Genomic DNA, 19,734 nt, shown 5'->3' with positions numbered 1-19,734 from the left:
CGTTTTTCGAGCGAAACTAGTTTGCCTCTAGGCATGGGTGGCCAACATTGTCAACAGGCGGGCCAAATTTCAGAAATGAGATTGGCTGGCAGGCCAAAAAACAATCAAATTGTTCTGAAGTATTGAAAGAAATCAAATACCTAATACATAGGTAATAGTTTTTTTTTAAAACGCATAAGTTATTTTCGTTACTTGCATATTTTTACAAATTTTGCCATATTTGAAAAATAATAGAAATATTACGCAATAGAAAATAAATTATCCCTCCAAACTTATGTATGTACGTCAATCTTTTCAAGGGATTTAAAACCTCCTCGGTTTATTCCTCCCAAAAACTTAAAATCGCGTGACTACAATGGTCATTTAGTCAATTGTTAGGTCTCTAAATAGAAAAAATAACAGCCCATTTTCCAAAGTTTTTAAGTCCACCGATCTTGTTAGCAAAATTTAATAGACAAATAAAAAAAACACAGAAAGGAACTGTTGAAAAAAAGTAACGTTCACAAGCTTTTGACATTTAAAAGAATATTTATTTCAATAAACTTCAGTTATATCATAAACTATATTGATTATGCGTAGTACGGACCTCAACTTCAATTCAATCCAACTTTTTTTATTTTTCACGAAGCCAAAATCAGTTTATCAGTTTTTTACATTGTTTGCCTTAATTATAAATAAGGTAATATAAGATAATAATAAGATAAATTTCAGAAATATAGTCAATCAATCGTAGCCAGGCGCGGTCCTATGGGGGGGGGGGGGGGGGGTGATCGAAGTGATCACCCCCCCCCCACCCCCCCCCCTCCCCAAGCGGCAAAAAACACTTACAAAATACTCGCAAACGCTAGATTTTTTATAAAAACTAAGAACTTTTCCTAGTAGGTGTACTTTCAAATTCTCAAATTTTTCCACTCCGTGGGGGTGTTTGTCCAAAAAAGAATTCATTAATCACTTAATAGCTTAAAATTGAAAAAAAAAGTCGGTCCGCCAAACTAACAGATCTAACTTGCAAATTCCCTATAACAAATTTCACAAAATAACTTTTGTTAAGGTACTCAGCGTTGAAATAGAATTCGCTGACCATATACGCTACCGGGCATAAGTTTGGGATCATCCCCTCAAAAACAAGAAAATCTGTTTGGTCATATCTCAGTCATCTGATTACATATTGCATTTCTTTTAATCTCATTATAAAGTCGATGATAAAAACCTTTTTGTATGTTTTTGGCAAAATGTATATGTTAACTTAATATGACTTAAACTTGGGTTAAAGTTGGAAAATATCAAAATATCGCACTTTATATTTCAACCCGATCAGTTCAGGGTTGGGTGGACCGAATTTAAATATTCAAGTTGTATTTGAATCTTTTTTCATAAATGTCAAAATGTTTTTTTTTAAATTTTGTGCTAAAAATTTGCATAGTGCTTAAAACAGATAAAATAGCTACTTAAGTTATCGATCAAAAGTTTGGGCTCACCCCTCAGTATGGTGTATCGGCAAAAAGTTGGGATCATGCGAAACTTCCATTTTATTCTCGTGCATATCTCTGTCATCAAACAACGTATCGCTTATCTGAAAAGTTATATTTAATGCTCATGAGTTGTTTTCGTTATTTGGATATTTAGCGATTTTTTTTTCAGACTAACTTCGTTAAAAATTTAGCTATAGTTTTTTCATTTTTTGATAATGTTCACCAAATAGTCGGTACGTTCAATAAATACCTGCAAACTTGTTTCGATCATAACTTTATTATCTTACGAGTTATTGAAGATCGGTTTGGCTCTTTGGCTCCAAGTTTGATGATCAACATATCTCGATCCTTTTTAAGTAAAAAAGACTTGAGGCTTTAAGTGTTTGATTGTCTTTGGGGCCGTTCAGATACCACGTGGACAGAAAAATTAGATTTTTACCCCCTTTCTCCCTCTCCGTGCACAAGTGTGGAAATTTGACAACCCCTACTCCCCTTCCCTAGATGTCCACCTGGACAGATTCGATTTTTGTTGAATACATCTAATACTACATTTTCATTTCATGGTTTATTTTTCATTGCTAGCTCCGATTTCTACAGAATGCATCTCAATTTGAGATTCGCTTTTGCCCATATTTTTTCTGAATCGAAACTGTCTAGACAATTTAAGTTAAAAAATACATTTAAATTTTATGAAGGATTAATCACCGTAATTTATGTTTGTAGATTCAATTTATCGGCCTAGCGGTGAAAAGTGATGTCCTTTTTTAGTAGGGACATCTAAAGATTAGAATTTTTTTCATATAGGTGGATAAAAGGTTAGATGAAAATGAAAGATGTTGAAAATGAGCGGGTAGAATTTATTTAGAAGCATATCATCACATATCAAATTTTTGTTCCTCACGGGCCTACTACTATGAAGCGGTAGATACAGATAGAGTTGTATCTACCACGACGCTTGGCCTACTAATGTGTGGTGGTAGATGCAACTCTATCTGTATCTACCGCTTCATAGTAGTAGGCCCGTGAGGAACAAAAATTTGATATGTGATGATATGCTTCTAAATAAATTCTACCCGCTCATTTTCAACACCTTTAATTTTCATCTAACCTTCTATCCACCTATATGAAAAAAAATTCTAATTTTTAGATGTCCCTACTAAAAAAGGACATCACTTTTTTTTCACCGCTAGGCCGATAAATTGAATCTACAATACAATTAAATTGCAGAAAACTTGTTTCAAATAATTTCTTATTTTGGAACGTTTTTGAAAAAAATGAGCTTTGATTGTATTTGCCTCGACGTAGCAAATATAATCGATTTTGATTTATTGATTGACAACGATTCTTCACAATTCAAACTATATTTGATAATTTTTCAGACATTTAGAATTTAAATTTACAAAATTTTACGTTTGAAAAAGAAATTAAAATTTTAGATAAATATATGGAAAATGGCCAAACACGTCAAATTAAAAATGTGTTTTCATTATTTTTAATCAAGTTATAAAATAATTCATAAGCAACCGCTATAAAATGAGAGCTGCAGCTGGAGTTTCGAATTGCAACACAAAGATAACTTAAACTAATATTCTGAATGTTGCTCTATAAATATGTGTTAAAGATCTGATAATTCTTATCTGTCTGGAGGGTCTCAAATTAATCGTACGCATACAATCTAACTTATAAAATATGGTTGTTTTTTCTTGATATGTTCTGGATTTATGCTAAAAACTGATAAAGGAGCCCCCTCCCTTCACCCCCTGCTGAATGGAGGTTGTGATCTTTAATAATCATACCCATTTTTTTCGTTCCCAAAAATCCTCTTATATCAAATAAAGTTCCATTGGTTGATAAGTTTTTAAGATTTACAGCGAAATTTATATGGAGCCCCCTCCTTTCTTCCCTTCTCTACACTGTAAAACGTAAGGGTCTTTAACAATCGCAGAAACATATCTCGTAACCAAGTACCTTTCCATGCCATGGAGACACCATTTGTTTGTTTCATTCGTTAGCATAAATTGAGAACTTATGCTAACAAAATTGTATTGGGCTTACCTCCCTCCTCCTATGTACCTACTCACTGAAAGGAGGAAGGTGTGTCAGATAATCATAGAATCATATAAAAATGATTTTCCATGTTAAGTTTTGTCCATTTCTCGAATTTGTTAAAAAAAAAAGTTTAATACACTAAGGTCGCGGATTTTTACGCGGATTGATTTTGCTCAGTTTTTCTAATATGATTCTTCTACACGGCTTTTGCGAATCGGCACGGTTTTTGAACGAAAATATTCCAACGACGGAATTCATACCGCATAAAAAAACCTTAGTGTATAAGATATCCTCTTCCCTTCCTGTATTCCCTATTCTATTCTCCTACTGCCAGAAGGAAATAGTTTCACATTGAAAAGTTTCTCTTTTTGAAATACCATCCCATGCCAAATTTGGTTTTATTTGCGTAGTAAATTCTTGAGTTTTGCATAAATTTGAAAGGAAGTACCATCCCCCCTTCCGTTCTCCCCCATTGAACGAATGGGTGAGAACTTAATATTCATAAAAGTGTTTTTCGTACTCAAATACTTTTTGATACCAAATTTATTTTCATTTGCTCGATTTATTCTCGAGTTATGCAAAAAAAATGTATGGAAGCCCTCCTTTCACCCTTAATATCTTTCCGCTGGAAAAAAGATGGGGCTCCAATTTATAATAGAAACATTTCTTGTGTCAAAATACCCTCACATGTTAAATATGGTTCCATTTGCTCGATCAGCTCTCCAATTATACCGGAAATTGTGAGGGAGACCTCTCCCCCCCCTTTTCACCCACCTCTTTGAAGGAATGAGGGATACCAAATATTCATAGAAGCATTTCTTGTACCCAAATATCGTTCCATGCCAAATTTGGTTCCATTTGCTGTTGAAGTTCTAAAGTTATTCAGTTAAAATTGTATGAAACTCCCCTCCCTCTTCTCTTTCTCCCCGCTGGAAGAAGAAAGAGGTCTCAAACAATCATTAGAACATATCAAGTTCCCAAATACCCTCCCATGCCAAATTTGGTTCCATTTGCTTAATTAGTTTTGGAGTTTTGAAAAAAATTATAAAAGAGACCCCCTCCCCCCTTTATATCTCCCTACTGGAAAGAGGGAGAGGTCTCAAATAATCATAGAAATGTTTTTCGTATCCAATTACCCTCCCATGCCAAATTGGGTTCTATTTGCATAATTAGTTTTTGAGTTACGTAGACAAATATGAAAGAGGCCCCCCCCACTTTCTACTGGAAAGAGGGAGGGGTCTCAAACAATCTTTGAAATATTTTTCGTATCCAAATACCATCCAATGCCAAATTTGGTTCCAATATCTTGATTAGTTTTCGAGTTATATGAAAAATTGTAAGGTAGCCTCCTCCCCCCTGCCTATCACCCCACTGAGAGGAGGGAGGGGTATCATTTATTCATGGAAATATTTCTCGATCCCAAATACCACCCCATGTCAAATTTGATACCATTTGCTTGATTGGTTTTTGAGTTATGCAAAAAAATGTCTTTTATTTGGCAGGCCCCTCCTCCCCTTCATGAGAGAGGGAGGGGTCTCAAACCATAATAGGAACCTTCCCCTGTCTCCAATACCCCCACCTGCCAAGTTTCACTCAAATCGGTTCAGTAGTTTCCGAGTCTATAGGGAACAGACAGACAGACAGACAGACAGACAGAAATTCATTTTTATATATATAGATGAAACAATCTCACCAAAGTTCCTCGTCAAGAGTGTTGAATCTTCTAACATGTTTCAATCGAAGCAATCCAACTCCCTCTAGCTCGGGGAACACAATATTCATAAAGAAATTTATATAAGCTTGGTGTCCCATTAGTTTGGCTGTTTTTCACAACAACTCTACAGGATAAGGTCACTTCTTTATCACTTGCACTTAAACAACATAATCTTTCTATCCTAAATCCCAGAACCATAAAATTGACCACTTTTGGTAGAGGAAAGGCACTCCAAGCGCAAATCTGCAGTTAAACTTGGCATTGAAATCGTTGGATTCAACAAGACCAAATTTATACAACAGTATAAATACTCGTTTTCAAAAATAAAGCTCTTTAGGCCCATTGAATGAAAAACAAAATCCAAGTACCGACACGAACAACAACACCGCAATCAAGCAAGGTTCTTTCGACTCCATGAGGCAAAAAAACCTCTCCGAAAGACCATATCTTTAAACTTGATTTCGAGGAATCGTAACTTTCGTCATCTGATATGAAACAAGTAGACTGAGTATCCACTAAGATGACCTTCTTATTTTGCCTCATGTTCTTCGGTGAATTACTCTTTTCTTTCTGTCTGGTGTGAAACCGTAACTCAAGACGTCTGCTTTGTCTTGAGAAGCCACGACTTTGACGTCCATTTCTATTGTCCTAAAGTTGATTGGATTCTTGGGGAGAACGAGATCTTGATCTTACTTTTTGGTTACCAACATTCTGTGTTTTTTTTGACAACAGCTTTGGTGTTTGAGGTTCCTTTTTCTGTTGCTGTAGCAACAGTGATATCTCGTTCAGTGACATTATCATGGACAATCGGTGCAACAGCGATGTTCGCAGCAGCCAAGGCGGCTTTCAGAGATGCAATTTCAGCGTCCTTCTCTTTGAGAAGTTTATCTTTGTTCCAGAGTCCTTTGAAAAGTTTTTCAATTTGACGATCCGTTTCTCAGCTTCCATTCTCATAGCGTTGAGCGCTTCGTCCTTCTTTGCGGTTTCGATCAGGAGTTGATCGATTTTATTGTGAAGTTCGTCAAATCGGGCATCGTTACTTTCCGCAACTATCATGGCAGCAGTCTTGGATCTGTGATTGGCTTCATACATCCTTCGAGCTGCAAGGTACCCAACTCCCTGGTCCACCGTCAGGTGCTGAATATCGGTCTCCTTAAGGTAAACTGGACACTTTTTGCTAGCGACTGGATGTGAATAATCATCACAGTGCTTGCAGTAAGTTATTTCCTGGCATGGTTTCTCCGGTGTGTTATCGTGTTTTCCACAGCATACGCCGCATACTGGAACAATCGTTGTACATCTTTTTCTTGGATGTCCTTACTCGAAACATCCATAGCACAGCATTGGTGTAGGGTAATATGGCCGGGTGCGTGCTCTTATCCATCCGAAATTGACGCTTTGTGGTCTTACCGTGCCTTCAATAGTAAGGATGATAGTAGGAGTCGGAACGTTTTTGCCTCCTTCCGTGCGCGTTATCTGCCGTAGGTCCTTAACTCCCTGATCCTTAAGCTCCTTCTTGAGCTCTTCTGCTGTACATTCCATGGATTTTGGGCAGTAAACCACACATCTACATTGGTTGTGGGTAGGATGGTCAATTATTCTGATTGGAGTGTTATCAGCCAACTTGTTCATCTATTTAAATTGATCGATTTGCTTTCTATTTCTCAGTTTGATAACGTAAGATGTTCCCTTGTTTTTTGGGTATGCTTCTTTGATTTTAGTGCCAAGATATGCCTCGACTGCCTTCCTGATTTCAAATGGCCGCTTCGGTAAGACTGTGTCCACTGCCTTTAATTGTAGGACATGCAATTGTCCATAGTCTCCGTTAAGATCGCACCATTCGTCCAGCAAATACTCCATCTATTCTGCTGTTCAATCCAGGATCTCCTGGATCACCGTAAGAACCGGGGTCGTAACCCCCCGACATTATGCCGGGAGGTATACGTGGATCTTCTTTTTAATTTCTATATTTCACAAAAAAACACTCGCGGCAAGAAAGGTTCAGAACTACTGTGTTGAACTACGCACGTGATTCGGTTTGTTTTGATCTTCTCAACTGTCACTGACTATAGTGTTCACTATCGTTCACTCATGCATCCCTCACTGTGAGTTGGGACGATTCACCTCTTATGATCACTCACTTAATTTTCTAGAGAGAAAATGGTGTCCGAAAGACGCTTTTTCCGCAATTGGGGAAAAATTAAATCACGTTATCAACCTTACTTCATAGAGATAACAACGAGAATCCAATGTTCATAGTAAAATTGTCACTTGTAAAGAAAATTTTTAATATCACTCCGTAGATACGCTTCGTTATCACACGGTATTCGCGAAAAACCACTGCGGCGTATATAACGTGTTATCGCGACGAAACTAAAGTGACGACCAGGGTTGCCAACATATATTTTCAAAAATCAGGGAACTGGTGAAATAAAAATCAGGCAAAATCAGGCTACATAAGTAACGGAAATTCCTCTAAAAGTGATGACCTTTTTTTTTTTTTGGTCATCACTCTACATTTTTACTGTGTTGTGGGCCTACTTGGTTGCATAATTCTACTGAATCAAAGCCGAAAGATTCCTTTTCATTCCCTTTTTAAGATATGAATTAATGAGAATCTTTCGATTGGTTTCATTCAGCCACATTTTCGCTTTTTAACTTCAGCAATGGTACCTAATTTAGTTCCTTACTACTCATTTTTCATCACATTCGCAAAAATCAGGCAAAATCAGGCATTTTTTGAAAAATCAGGGAAATTCAATGGCTTTTCAGGTTGTCAGGCAGAGCCTCGAAAAATCAGGCAATCCCTGAAAAATCAGGCATATTGGCATCTCTGGTGACGACTGTGTGGAATGAAAAGTAGATTTTTCAGGCCACTTTTTTGAACATTTTGTGACCATTTCATTAATAAAAATTAAAAAAAAATATTTCTTGGCTTCATGATGTAGACATTAACTTCGGCTTCCATATGCATAAAGCAAATATTTTCAGGACGTGTATTATATGAACTACAGCACTTTTCCTGAGGCATGTTTTATCGGATTTTTTTCTTTAATGCTGAATAACGAGAAAACTATAAGCTTTAGCTACATATAATGTTCTAAACATATTTTACTGACATTACAAGGTTTCTAGTGATATAAGTTTCATTGTAATCGGTTAGATATAAAAAGAGTTATGACGATTTTAGCTTGGAGGGTCAAATTGACACTCCTAGTGCTGATTAGGGTAATGAAATCTAATGCGGATGAGGGTTAAGGTATGTTTTAAACTAAAAGCTTTAGCAACTGAATAGATATAACACTTTTTATTTACACAAAGTTTCATAATTTGATAATATCTACAACTATGTATAAGTAACGAATTATGTCTCTATCTCCTCAGACATAGAAGTTATGTTATGTTTTTATTCTTATCGTAGTAGGCTGTGACAAATTTTTGATACTTTCATGTTAAGAGGGACAGTCTAACTAGCAAATGCCACCTATCAGCTAGTTAGACACCTATCTGCTAAAATGAAGGACAAAAACACCAAGAAAAAAATCCATAACAGGCCTTTTTGGATCACTAACATTGCAAGGTCACGAGATGCAAAGGAAAGATAGACGTGCCACGGAATAATGCCAGGGAAATTCGTAGATCTCAAGCCATTGAGAGGTCGTCAAGTCAGGAACAAAATGGATGTTTTCAAGCCAGAACTTCTTCGAATGAAACCGAAGGTAGGTCTAAAGCTCAATTCTCTCCTTCCCAATAGAGAAAAAAATACCCTGGAGTAAGACTTGAAATAAAAATTGGATCTCCTTCCCAGAACCGAAAATGTCTCAAAAAATGTTCAGTGGAGCGATCCCACACACAAGACTCAAGAGAAAAAGACCTGCGCGAATAGATTGGAATTTCAACATTGAAATTTTTGGCATACAATGCTTAGCTCACGCCGAGAGTACCAATCAAATTATTGCTTACCTTAGGTCTGGTGTCAACTGCTACCTGTTGATGTTATGAACGACATTGATTGTGGAGGCCGTGTTTCTAGTATGTACTGGGTGCTGTAAGACTGCAAGCGCCCAAATCTTAACTCGATCCTGTTCACGGCAAAGACAATAAATTAGGGAAATTAAGATCACTTGGTAATATTTATCCTACCTGGATCTGGGTTTAAGCTGATTGCTGTTGTTTGGCGATTGCCGTTTTTCCTCCAACATTTAGATTCCAAGGTAATTCAGGTATCCACTTGGTCTCGTCGATTAGTTTTCTAATATAATTATGTAAATCTAACTTACTATTTGACGGCATTTTCTTTCAGTTCAATGAAAAAGAAGCCTACTTGTCTCTGTAACAGGTTAATAATTTACAATATTTTATTTTCATAATGGCTATAATATGATCTCTCACAGAATTTCAAACTGCTTTTATCGTTTTTATAGTTTTAGTACTCTAATAATTTAGCTTGGTTTTATGTTTTTCATATATTTCTTTGCACACACAGTTTTACGAGTCGGTGTTTCTAAATTCCTTAGATACCTCAAAATATAACCATTTTCATTCCTGTAAGCTTCTTCGTTTTGGATTTATTGATTGTTACTAAAACAGATTAGAATAAACTTATCATAACTAACAACATAGAGCGCGTATACACGAAATGATGCGTGTATATCGATTCGGCTAACAAAACACAATGAAGGAATGTACAGAACACAGACCGAGAGCTCTGTGCAAAATAACGACGTATCAAACTATTCACTTTTTAACTTACTAGCAAACAAATTCTCAGCTATAAGTGCAGCTTGAGCTGGCGCGTTTTCTGTCTGAAGATTCAACGCTTTTTTTCTATAATTTTCGAAAAAGATTTGCAGTATTTGAACAACAGTGTTATTGCTTTTTAGCTCTTATCAAGTTAACCGGTGGTGTCGCCGGACCTACGACCGGTTTAAGTGCATTTACCTTAATAATTATTCGATAGAAGAGTTGCTTTTTCTCACGGTGCCAACAATCTACTTAAGAACAACGAACGAACGTATCGACACATGCTTAAACTTGATCCTAATTCATTATTGTTCATCCGAATCACGAAGGGTAACTGAGGTGTTTTGTCTTTTTGCTTTCTTCCATTCAACACTTGTTGTGTTCCTAAATACTAGACCTGTACAAAAAGCACTACATAATTATGGACGACAGAGAAAAAATGCTGAAAAAATTGGTGTTGGCTCACATCAATAACAACGACAACGTTGACTTTCTTAAATGCATCAATCGTCTCAGAGCGTTTTTCAATTTTGAGAAATTGAAATCCTAAGTCAACGCAAGTGTACATAGATGGTTTGTCAGATAAAAACTGGGCTTTTAAGTAAAGAAGCCGACGCAACAGGCAACGAAACTTAGACAAGCTTTCTCTGGCGGTTCACATACCTATGCTGTTAATCCCTCAGTGTGCAGTTTATCTTATTTTGAGTTCTTGCGCGAATGCTTCACACTACTTCTTCTGCCAATATGAGCGAATAATATTTTGAGATTATCTTATGATGGCTCCTCTAGACTTCATTTTTAAAAGCGGTGTGTATAGATTAACGCTGTCTTTTTTGTCAGCCTCAATGGCGTAGAAGAAAAACTGTAAATATGTACCTAATCTTTTCGTACTGTATAGAACAACACATTAGCTACATCATGTATAGTATAATTGATAGCATGATATAACACACCAGTGGCCTATGTTGCGATAAGGAGACCATTCGCATCTTTGAATGGTAACCTTCACGATCTTTTTTCTCTCAGGGAGACGACCATCAAATGCTTTTATATCGGTGCTCTTAAAATACGTCGTTGAAAGAGATAATACTAAGATCCCATAGCTACCCTCCGGTGATAAGTTAATGGATGGAAGTTCCAGCGTCTAATGCTCCTTCTTCTTCCAGTTTAGAGAGGAATTTCAGCACCCGCTGAGAAGGATCCGTTTGTCTTGAAAGATCGATCAAGTCGAGCAGCTTTTTAATTCCAACGAATACTCTGTGAAGGGCAAGATTAAGGGAAATTAAGGAAATATTCTAGTCTGTGATAATGATTGCGCTTACTTGTAACCTTTCATTCGTTTGTAGATGGTAGCCAGGTCCTGTTTAGTGAAAACGTCAGGCTCCTGTTCGAGCACCGAAAGAATATGCTCCGGCTGGGATAGATTGGGTACGTGAAGAACGGCGGTGAAAGCCGACAACATCTCCATGTCCTCCAGAACTTGCCTATGAAGAAAAAGGTTGAAGAAAACACATCAAATGTTGAATTTCACGAGTAAAACTTCGAAGAAACTTAGATATTCATACCTGCGACTTGTTGTGCAGAGGATCAGCAGTTTTTTGCCCCTCGGTGGCTGTTTCTTCAGTAAGACCAACAGAGCCTGCAGTGTCAGGTTAGAATACCTTGGCCCGATGGGACCGTAGTCGAGCAGACGTTCGATATTGTCCACCAATATACAACTCAGTGTCGAACGATAAGCGTCGTCGAAGTACTGTTGAAGAAATAATGATGAATAAAAGTTCCACCGATAGAAGCAGACACAAAAACTACCTTTCTGATCTGCAGACATTTGGCATTTTCGCTGAAGCCAACCATCTCGTCCGGCGAGCAAACTTTGACGAATGGGAAATCGGACATTTTTGCAAGCTTGGCGGCTAGCGCAGTTTTGCCGGAATTGGGCGGTCCTTCCAGCAAAATCGATACCAAGCCCGAGCCTTCGGATGCACGAGCCTGCTGGGTGTACAGTGCACCGTCCTCCAGGATGTGTGCCACCGGTAGACCCCAATTGACAATACCACGAATGAGATAATTTTCGAGAGCTTCCTGAGCCGTACCGAAGGCCTGCAAATGAAAAAAAAAAATCACACGATGACGATGTCATGTAATTGAAGGATTTTGCATAAACGTACCGGCTTAATATCGTTCTCGAGCGCGTGCAGGAAATCTCCACGGTTAACCATGAGTTTCTCCATTGCCTCGGGATCAACTTCGACCTTCGAAGCAGCTTTGATCAAACGATTCATGGCCGTTGACTGGGCAGCACGAACTAAACCTTCCAGTTCAGCACCGCTGAAGTTCTTCGTCAATGTAGCTAATTCCTAAAAAAAATGATCAAATGTTTAGAACATTACCTTTATTATCTTTCAAGTTTGTTTTTACCTTATTATCAACATCGGGATTGATTTTCTTGAACTCCTTCATACGTCTGGTGTGGATGTTCAAAATCTGGAAACGACCGCTCTCATTAGGCAGGCTGATCTCCATCTGCACTTCCAGACGTCCGGGACGCAGCAGCGCTTCATCGATCATGTCCCGTCTGTTGGTCATACCGATGACTAGAATGTTATTCAACTGCTCCACACCGTCGATTTTGGCCAGCAGCTGATTGACAACGGTATCGTGAACCCCACTGTTTCCCCCAACACTTCCTCGAGCCTTACAAATGGCATCGATTTCATCGAAGATAATGATATGAAGACCACTGTTCGGACCCAACTGCAAAGAAATGCATGCTTAAAAATCGAACGAAAATTAGAATCTTCTTACTTACCCGCTTCTCTTCTTCCTCAGCTTCGGCAAACAAACGTCGGATGTTAGCTTCCGATTCACCAACATACTTGTCCAGAATCTGGGGACCGTTAACAATTTTGGGTTCTCGGGCGTTCAACATGTTGCCAATCTGACGAGCCATCAACGTTTTACCGGTACCAGGTGGCCCGTACAACAAAATACCCTTAACGTGCTTGCATCCGAGCTGCTCAACAATCTCCGGTGGGAAAACTCGCGAAGCAAACGCACGTCGGAAAATAGCATTGAACTCGTTATCCAAACCACCGATACCCATCTTGCCAAAGTCCCAGTCCGGGTTGATGATCGACTGACGAACGATTTTTCCTTTGGCTTTGCCAACCAAATTGAGTGATGAATTTTCCGCTTTTTCGAAAGTAACCGACGTATTTCCCAGCAAGCGACCAAAGTTGATCCGACGCGGTTCGACCTTGCTTTTGTCTCCTTGGACACTGGCACTAGCATCGATGGATTCCAATGATTTGATGCTCAGACCAAGCAATTTCTTATCCTGGAAGCTGAAAACCAGCGGCTGGCCAACGGTCAGCGCTAATCCGGAGAACTGTAGCACAAAGTCCTTAGCCATCTGATCACTATCGTACGGTTCCAAAGTAGTACTATAATCGAACATTTAGGGTTAAATAGAGCCTGAACGATGTTACTACGTGATCCAAACTTACGTTTTCTTCTGCAAAAAGTCCACCTCAATGCACACATTACAGACTACCTCTGAAGAGCGATCGAAATGGAACGGTTTGACCGATATGTCCTAAAAAAAAGGGGGAAAAAGTAATATGTTAATGCTTTTGTTAAAAAAAATTAAGAAATCAACTAACCTGATTAATTGACAATGTTGCCCACTTGCGTTGCAGCAAGGAAAAGCCGACGCAGTAGTTTGGAACTTCAAGGCTTCGTTCGATGGAGAAGATGTAGTGGGATCCGGGTGCGGTACTAACGTCAATGTATCTGTAAATTGAAAATGATTGTTATTGAACCTATGTTTAATTATAACATTTGACAATCATAGGTACTTATTTCTTTCAAAGATTCGTTTTTGGAACTGAAATCTGAACAGTATGTTGTGTTAGCAAGTGTTTTGCGATTTCATATTCATAGGTAACAAAAGATTCGTGAAATGGTGCTAAAATGTTCATTGTAGTAATTATTTTTTTACAATTCGGTTATTTCAAACGACTTAAACAAATTTGTTTTACGGAGCCGAGGTAAAACAGTTACTTAAATCTCATTACTTAATTAAATTATTTTTACATTGTTGTCCATTCTTTCGTTTTGAGTACTCAAGTGCAATGTGAAACAGACATTATGTTCGTCAAAATTCCATGAACGAAAGTCTGAACTCAGCATGTAAATTTGAAAGATAATTCATGGTTTTGCTATGCAAGATATCAAAATGAAGAACTAACGTTCGATATTTTGAGAGCCACAATTTGAACAGAATAAGACAAGTATAAACTTTTGTTATTTCTTTCCTCAACTTTTTTTACTTCAAAATATAATATTTGCTTTTAATAGCTCTTAGCGTAATCATAAACATTGATGATCTAACTTATAATGGTTTCGATAGAATTCAGATAATCAAAAGAAGCTTAAAATCACGCAATCTGCGCAATGAATGAGCAATGGATCAATCGAAACCCTGCATAAAAAAATTTTAATATTCAACTACGGGGCAATTACCCACGATAGTTACGTTCGATGAGTGGTATATATTGATTAATAATTTATGAGCAGATACAATGCAGCCTTTCGGCTTTGAAGATAACAAAAAATAAATTTACTCACTTTATGTCTTCCGGAAAATCGTTCTTGTTGACGATGGCACGATTCTTGAGCGAGAGCTCGTCCGTCGGACACTTGGATGCTTTCATCATCTGTACGCGGTTGCAGGCAAGTGGTCATCATGACATGGCATCAGAACACGAACAGTTGAGAAATATAAAAAAACAAATTGCGTCATGAGAAAACAATAAGGGATGATTAAACTGATAATTTAATACTTACAACAGCCATCCTGATAGCTTTCCTCTGAAATTATCCGACTATCGAGTAAAACTAAAAGTTTTCAGTTACACTAGTTCAGGGCCCTCCCAAAAAGAAATTTTTAGGTGAAAGAAAAATCGATAATTCGAAGATGGTTTCCTTCGCGGCAGGAAAATGGGGAAAAATCTCTATTCCGATGAACACTCCGCTTTATCCAAGTTGTAGTTGACTACAACCAAATTCTACACCAGCCCGTCTTGTCCGAAATACTCAAGGTCCAAATCCGGATACGGTGTTATTCCTCCGATTTCGGTTAACTATGGAAAATTCAATTGATAATGCAGCCACCCGTATAGTCGAAAAACAACTACTATTAGGCTCAAAATATGAAGCAGAGATGCCTATCTACCTGAGAATATCCTGCGGGAGAGAATTTCGTTAGTAAATCCACTGCGCGCGTCTGATTTCACAAGAATAACTTTTTTCTGAATCTACACACTCCTCCTTCACGAACCTCGCACAGAAAATCCCTCGTCCAATCCAGTAAACTGCTGGGATGAGAAAATTCGTGCCAACCGTGCCAGCCAGCCCGCAGCAGAAAACCCAGAAAACGAAAGCCAAATGTCAACAAAAGTGACATCATCTGACGTTTCGTTTCGTTATTGTCTTCGATCGGTATTGGTCCAAAAGTTCGAATGCACCGATTGGAAGAAAATTTTTTTTTTATATAATTCAGGGAAGGATTTCGCATGGGCCGATAGCAAAAATAATATTTAAGTTTATACTTTTTCCACTTTTATCTCGCAGCACCGTAATACACTGCGTCACCGCACACTGACGGCATGTTCGTGAATTGATTTTTTCTATCGAAGTGATTTTTTATCGATGTTGGCGTTCGTAAATTATTTATAAACAAACGTATGCAAGAGCATTGGAAAGTGATGACATCTACCAAAAAAATTGATCGACTGATGCATCACCCAAAGAAAATTTGAAATTGACGAACACGCCATGATGTTTCTTTCGGAAAAAATGGGAAAGACATTTAAAGACTGATTGTTATCAAAAAGTAGATTATTTTAAACTAATTTTAAGAGGGAGAGCGTTTTTCGCCAAGAAAAATCCAAAACACTGGGGATAAATTGAGTAAATCAATTTTTTTTTCATATTGTTATTTTTCCATTTGAACAGCTCTGAAAGCTTAAAAATTCAATTTGTACACGCAGCGAAAAGGTTTTTTATTTCAAAGGAAAGTGCCGCAAAAACAAATGATTTTTTCCTTTGGTTTTGGGATAAATAAAAAATCTTTTGGTTCAAAAGCATTTTCCTTTGTTTCAAAGAATTTTTCTTTTGAAAAATCTTTGAATCAAAATCTTAATACTTTGAAACAAAAACCAGTTTCATTTGATAAAAAGTTGTTTTCGTTAGCCACAATGTAATTTAGATTTAGATTTAAAAAGATTGGTTCATTGAACTATTTTTCATTTATTCCAATTGGAAGACATATTTCCTGTTGTTTTGAAATTCCTATAAGGAATTTCAAAAAAATAAAAAGAAAGAAATTTATATGTTAAATTTATTTTTATTTACAACAGATTAAACACTTGCACGGAGAAAAAAGACGACAGTTGTTCCAATTATTTCAGCTTGTTATACCAATAATCGAAATGCAGTTGATTTTTTCGCATTCAACTACTTATATAATAGATCCAACTACAAACTTCTAATTGTCCTTACCCAATTAACTATCAATATAATGCATTCAACTGTATGATTTATTTTATGCATTCAACTATAAATACAATAGATTCAACTACAAACTGCTGATTGACCTTATGCAATCAACTATGAATATAATAGATTCAATTGTAGTGGTATAATAGATTCAATTGTAATGGTATAATTGATTCAACTGTAGATATGATAGATTCAACTACAATTGTATGATTGATTATAGGCAATCAACTATAAATATAATAGATTCAACTGTAGTGGTATAATTGATTCAACTGTAAATATGATAGATTCAATTGTAGTGGTATAATTGATTCAATTGTCAATATGATAGATTCAACTACAATTATTTCATTGATTTTAGGCATTCAACTATAACTATAATAGATTCAACTAGTGGTATAATTAATTCAACTGTAAATATGATAGATTCAACTGTAGTGGTATAATTGATTCAATTGTAAATATGATAGATTCAAATACAAATGTATGATTGATTCTAGGTCTTGAACCATAAATATAGTAAATAAAATTATAATGTTATGATAGATTGTGTCATCAGGAAATTCGTCATCAGGGAACCGAAATGCGGCTTGTCGACCATCGGGAATTGGTTGCTCACTCACCAACGAAGGCGAATTAAACGAGGCGGGTAATATTGAAAAAATAACAATTTTTAATTATTTTCAGCGTTTTATAATCTGTGTTCCCCTCTTTTAGGTTCATCCCTGCATGGTGCCCGAATGGAAAAATATTGTGAAAAAACTATGAATTTCATTTTCACATTACCATGGATTTTATGGTTGACACTATAAATACCATGGTACAAGAAACGATGAATGCATTGTAAAATTCATCGTTTTTGACAGTGAAATTCATGGTTTAGACCAAAATTACCATGAAAAAAGGGGGTTGTTAAGCAACTTAACCATGAAAAAATCAACTTTTTTCCATGCATTTCAAAACACAAAACTATCAAGTTCATGGTTATTACAGCTTCCAGTTTTCCTCAAGGAAACTGTGAAATTCAAAGTTTTTCAATGAATTTTCATGATTTTGAGGAAGATTAAAGTCAATGTTATTTCGTGATCGTATTATAAAATTATCATGTACAATTTTCGTTTATATAATCTTTATTTTTGAACTAAACGTATTCATATTTTTGTAATAATTACACTTAAACACCTCGAGAATGCTGCCGTCTTTTAGTTGATCACCAGCTGGAATGTTCGGAAACTCACATTACGGGAGAGCTAAGTGATTTTCCTTCCACTTCTTCACAGTCCGGGGGAAGGGATTATATCGCTGAAATTGATAATAGAAATAGATTTTAAAATTATATTTTTTTCCATGCGTCGATAAAACTCACCATATTGATCATACCCAAACAGTTGACGGTTATTTTTGCCAAAAAATCATCGAATAATGTTGATACCGACCGAAATTTTTGTAATGGGAGTTATTAAGCAAACACTAGCGACACCATGTCCTCCATAGAAAAGTTTCGATTAGTTAGGGAGCTTTTGGAAAGCTTTTGAAAACGGCCATACATTTGTCCTAACTCCGAAACGTCAAAAAATTTACCTGGCAAGGCGGATCAAAACAAAATCGCCTCGCTGGCTGTCAAACCCCTACACGAAAAATTGGAGATGTTTAAATTTTTGTACTAATGGCTAGGATGTACTTTTTACAATGAAGTACATGATCACTTTCGAATTCATTGAAAAATGAATGTAATACCATGGTTCCTGCTATTCGGGTGGTTATCCAGCTGGAAGAAAAATTTCGAACCGAAGCGAGATCCCCGTGATTGTGTTCCTGGTACATGGAAAGCGGACCACCCAATGGCAGCGATGGTGTGGCAGCTTTTTGATCCTGCTGCTGAGATCCGAGGACCTTCAGGCTGGAGCAGTAAGCGGCAGTTCACCAGCTGGAAGGAAAATTTCGGATCGAAGCGAGGTCCCCGGTACATGCAAACCGTACCACCCGATGGCAGCTATGGCGGAAGCTGCCAGTTCTTGTTAGTATTGTAAATTAAATCAATAATAAATGATTTTCTAGCATGGTATAGCAGCTAATCAATATTAAATATGATGACTTTGTATATATGTATATATATATATATGAATTAAATCAAATAAAATTAACTTTCAATTCTATAATACACAATAATTGAATCAACTATAAATATGATTGAATCAACTATTTTTGTATAATTGAATCAACTATATATATATAATAGAATCAATCATACATTTATAGTTGAATCTATCATATTTACGGTTGAATGAAGAAATTCAATCATACATATGTAGTTGAATCTATGATATTTATAGTTGAGTGCGCAAAATCAATCATATCAATATAGTTGAATCTATTACATGTATTGTTTAACACATAAAATCAATTCGACAGTCTATTGTATATATAGTTGATAGTTTAATATTTATAGTTAGCTGAGAATTAATCAGAAATATGATTGAATGTAAGTGGGTTATTGTTAAAAATACTATACTTTTTTCTCCGTGTGGCCACTAAAATCGATCCGGTCCAAATTTTCGTCGACCTGACCGCTGGATTTGGAGCGGTGTCATCGTGCGCACTTTCATCTCGGTTGAGGCATCCAGGGAAACCATCCTTCGGCTCTGGTTCTGTAAAAAACGCAATCACTTATAGAAAATCTTCGATATTCACTCTTTAATTAACATACTTACCATACTTCATCCTGAATCCTTCTACTGACCTACATTTTCACACGACCGGCGAAACTTGATTCGATTTTTCGGTTTTGTATTCTTCTTGCAAGGCAAATCAAAATATCTTTTGAATCAAAGGCTGAAGTTTTTATTTAATGGAATCATTTCTTCAAGTTTGAAACATTTTCCTTTGGTTCAAAAAAAGTTGACTTTATTTTAAAAGAAATAAGCTCAATTAACATTTATTTAGAATCAAAGTATTTGCTTAAAATCAAAATCCAAAAATATTTAGTTCAAAGGAATAATTCTTTGTTTCAAAAAATATGTTTTTGAATCAAAAACAAAAGTTTTTGGTTCAAATAAAACAGGAGTTAGGTTCAAAAAAATGAATGTTTTGAAACAAAATCATTTTTGTTTTGTTTCAAAAGCCTAGTTTTCCCTGCGTGTACGATGAGGAATAGTTTAATGATACAATTTGACAATGTCGCAGTGTTAACAC

The 19,734-nt window shown here is 36.5% G+C and overlaps 1 protein-coding gene across 2 annotated transcripts; it reads right to left on the bottom strand.

Moving 5' to 3' along the window:
• Nucleotides 1-9,559: 9,559 nt before the first annotated feature.
• LOC129750711 (vesicle-fusing ATPase 1) lies at nt 9,560-15,461 on the bottom strand. Of its 2 annotated transcripts, XM_055745727.1 has the most exons (12): nt 15,215-15,461; nt 14,827-15,122; nt 14,608-14,696; nt 13,641-13,770; nt 13,485-13,573; nt 12,788-13,421; nt 12,397-12,732; nt 12,147-12,335; nt 11,788-12,078; nt 11,544-11,728; nt 11,301-11,462; nt 9,560-11,235 (listed from the first exon to the last, which is right to left on the bottom strand). In XM_055745727.1, the coding sequence occupies exons 2-12, from the start codon at nt 14,833-14,835 to the stop codon at nt 11,100-11,102; spliced, it is 2,250 nt and encodes a 749-aa protein (XP_055601702.1). In that variant the 5' UTR covers nt 14,836-15,122; nt 15,215-15,461; the 3' UTR covers nt 9,560-11,099. The 2 variants fall into 2 exon arrangements, with proteins under 2 accessions (XP_055601702.1, XP_055601696.1); XM_055745721.1 differs by lacking the exon at nt 15,215-15,461 and having other exon boundaries at nt 14,827-15,199.
• Between the last annotated feature and the right edge of the window lie 4,273 nt (nt 15,462-19,734).

This window comes from Uranotaenia lowii, chromosome 1 (genome assembly GCF_029784155.1).
Source record: "Uranotaenia lowii strain MFRU-FL chromosome 1, ASM2978415v1, whole genome shotgun sequence".
Lineage (NCBI taxonomy): Eukaryota > Metazoa > Arthropoda > Insecta > Diptera > Culicidae > Uranotaenia > Uranotaenia lowii.
This window is presented reverse-complemented; position numbering and strand designations above follow the sequence as displayed.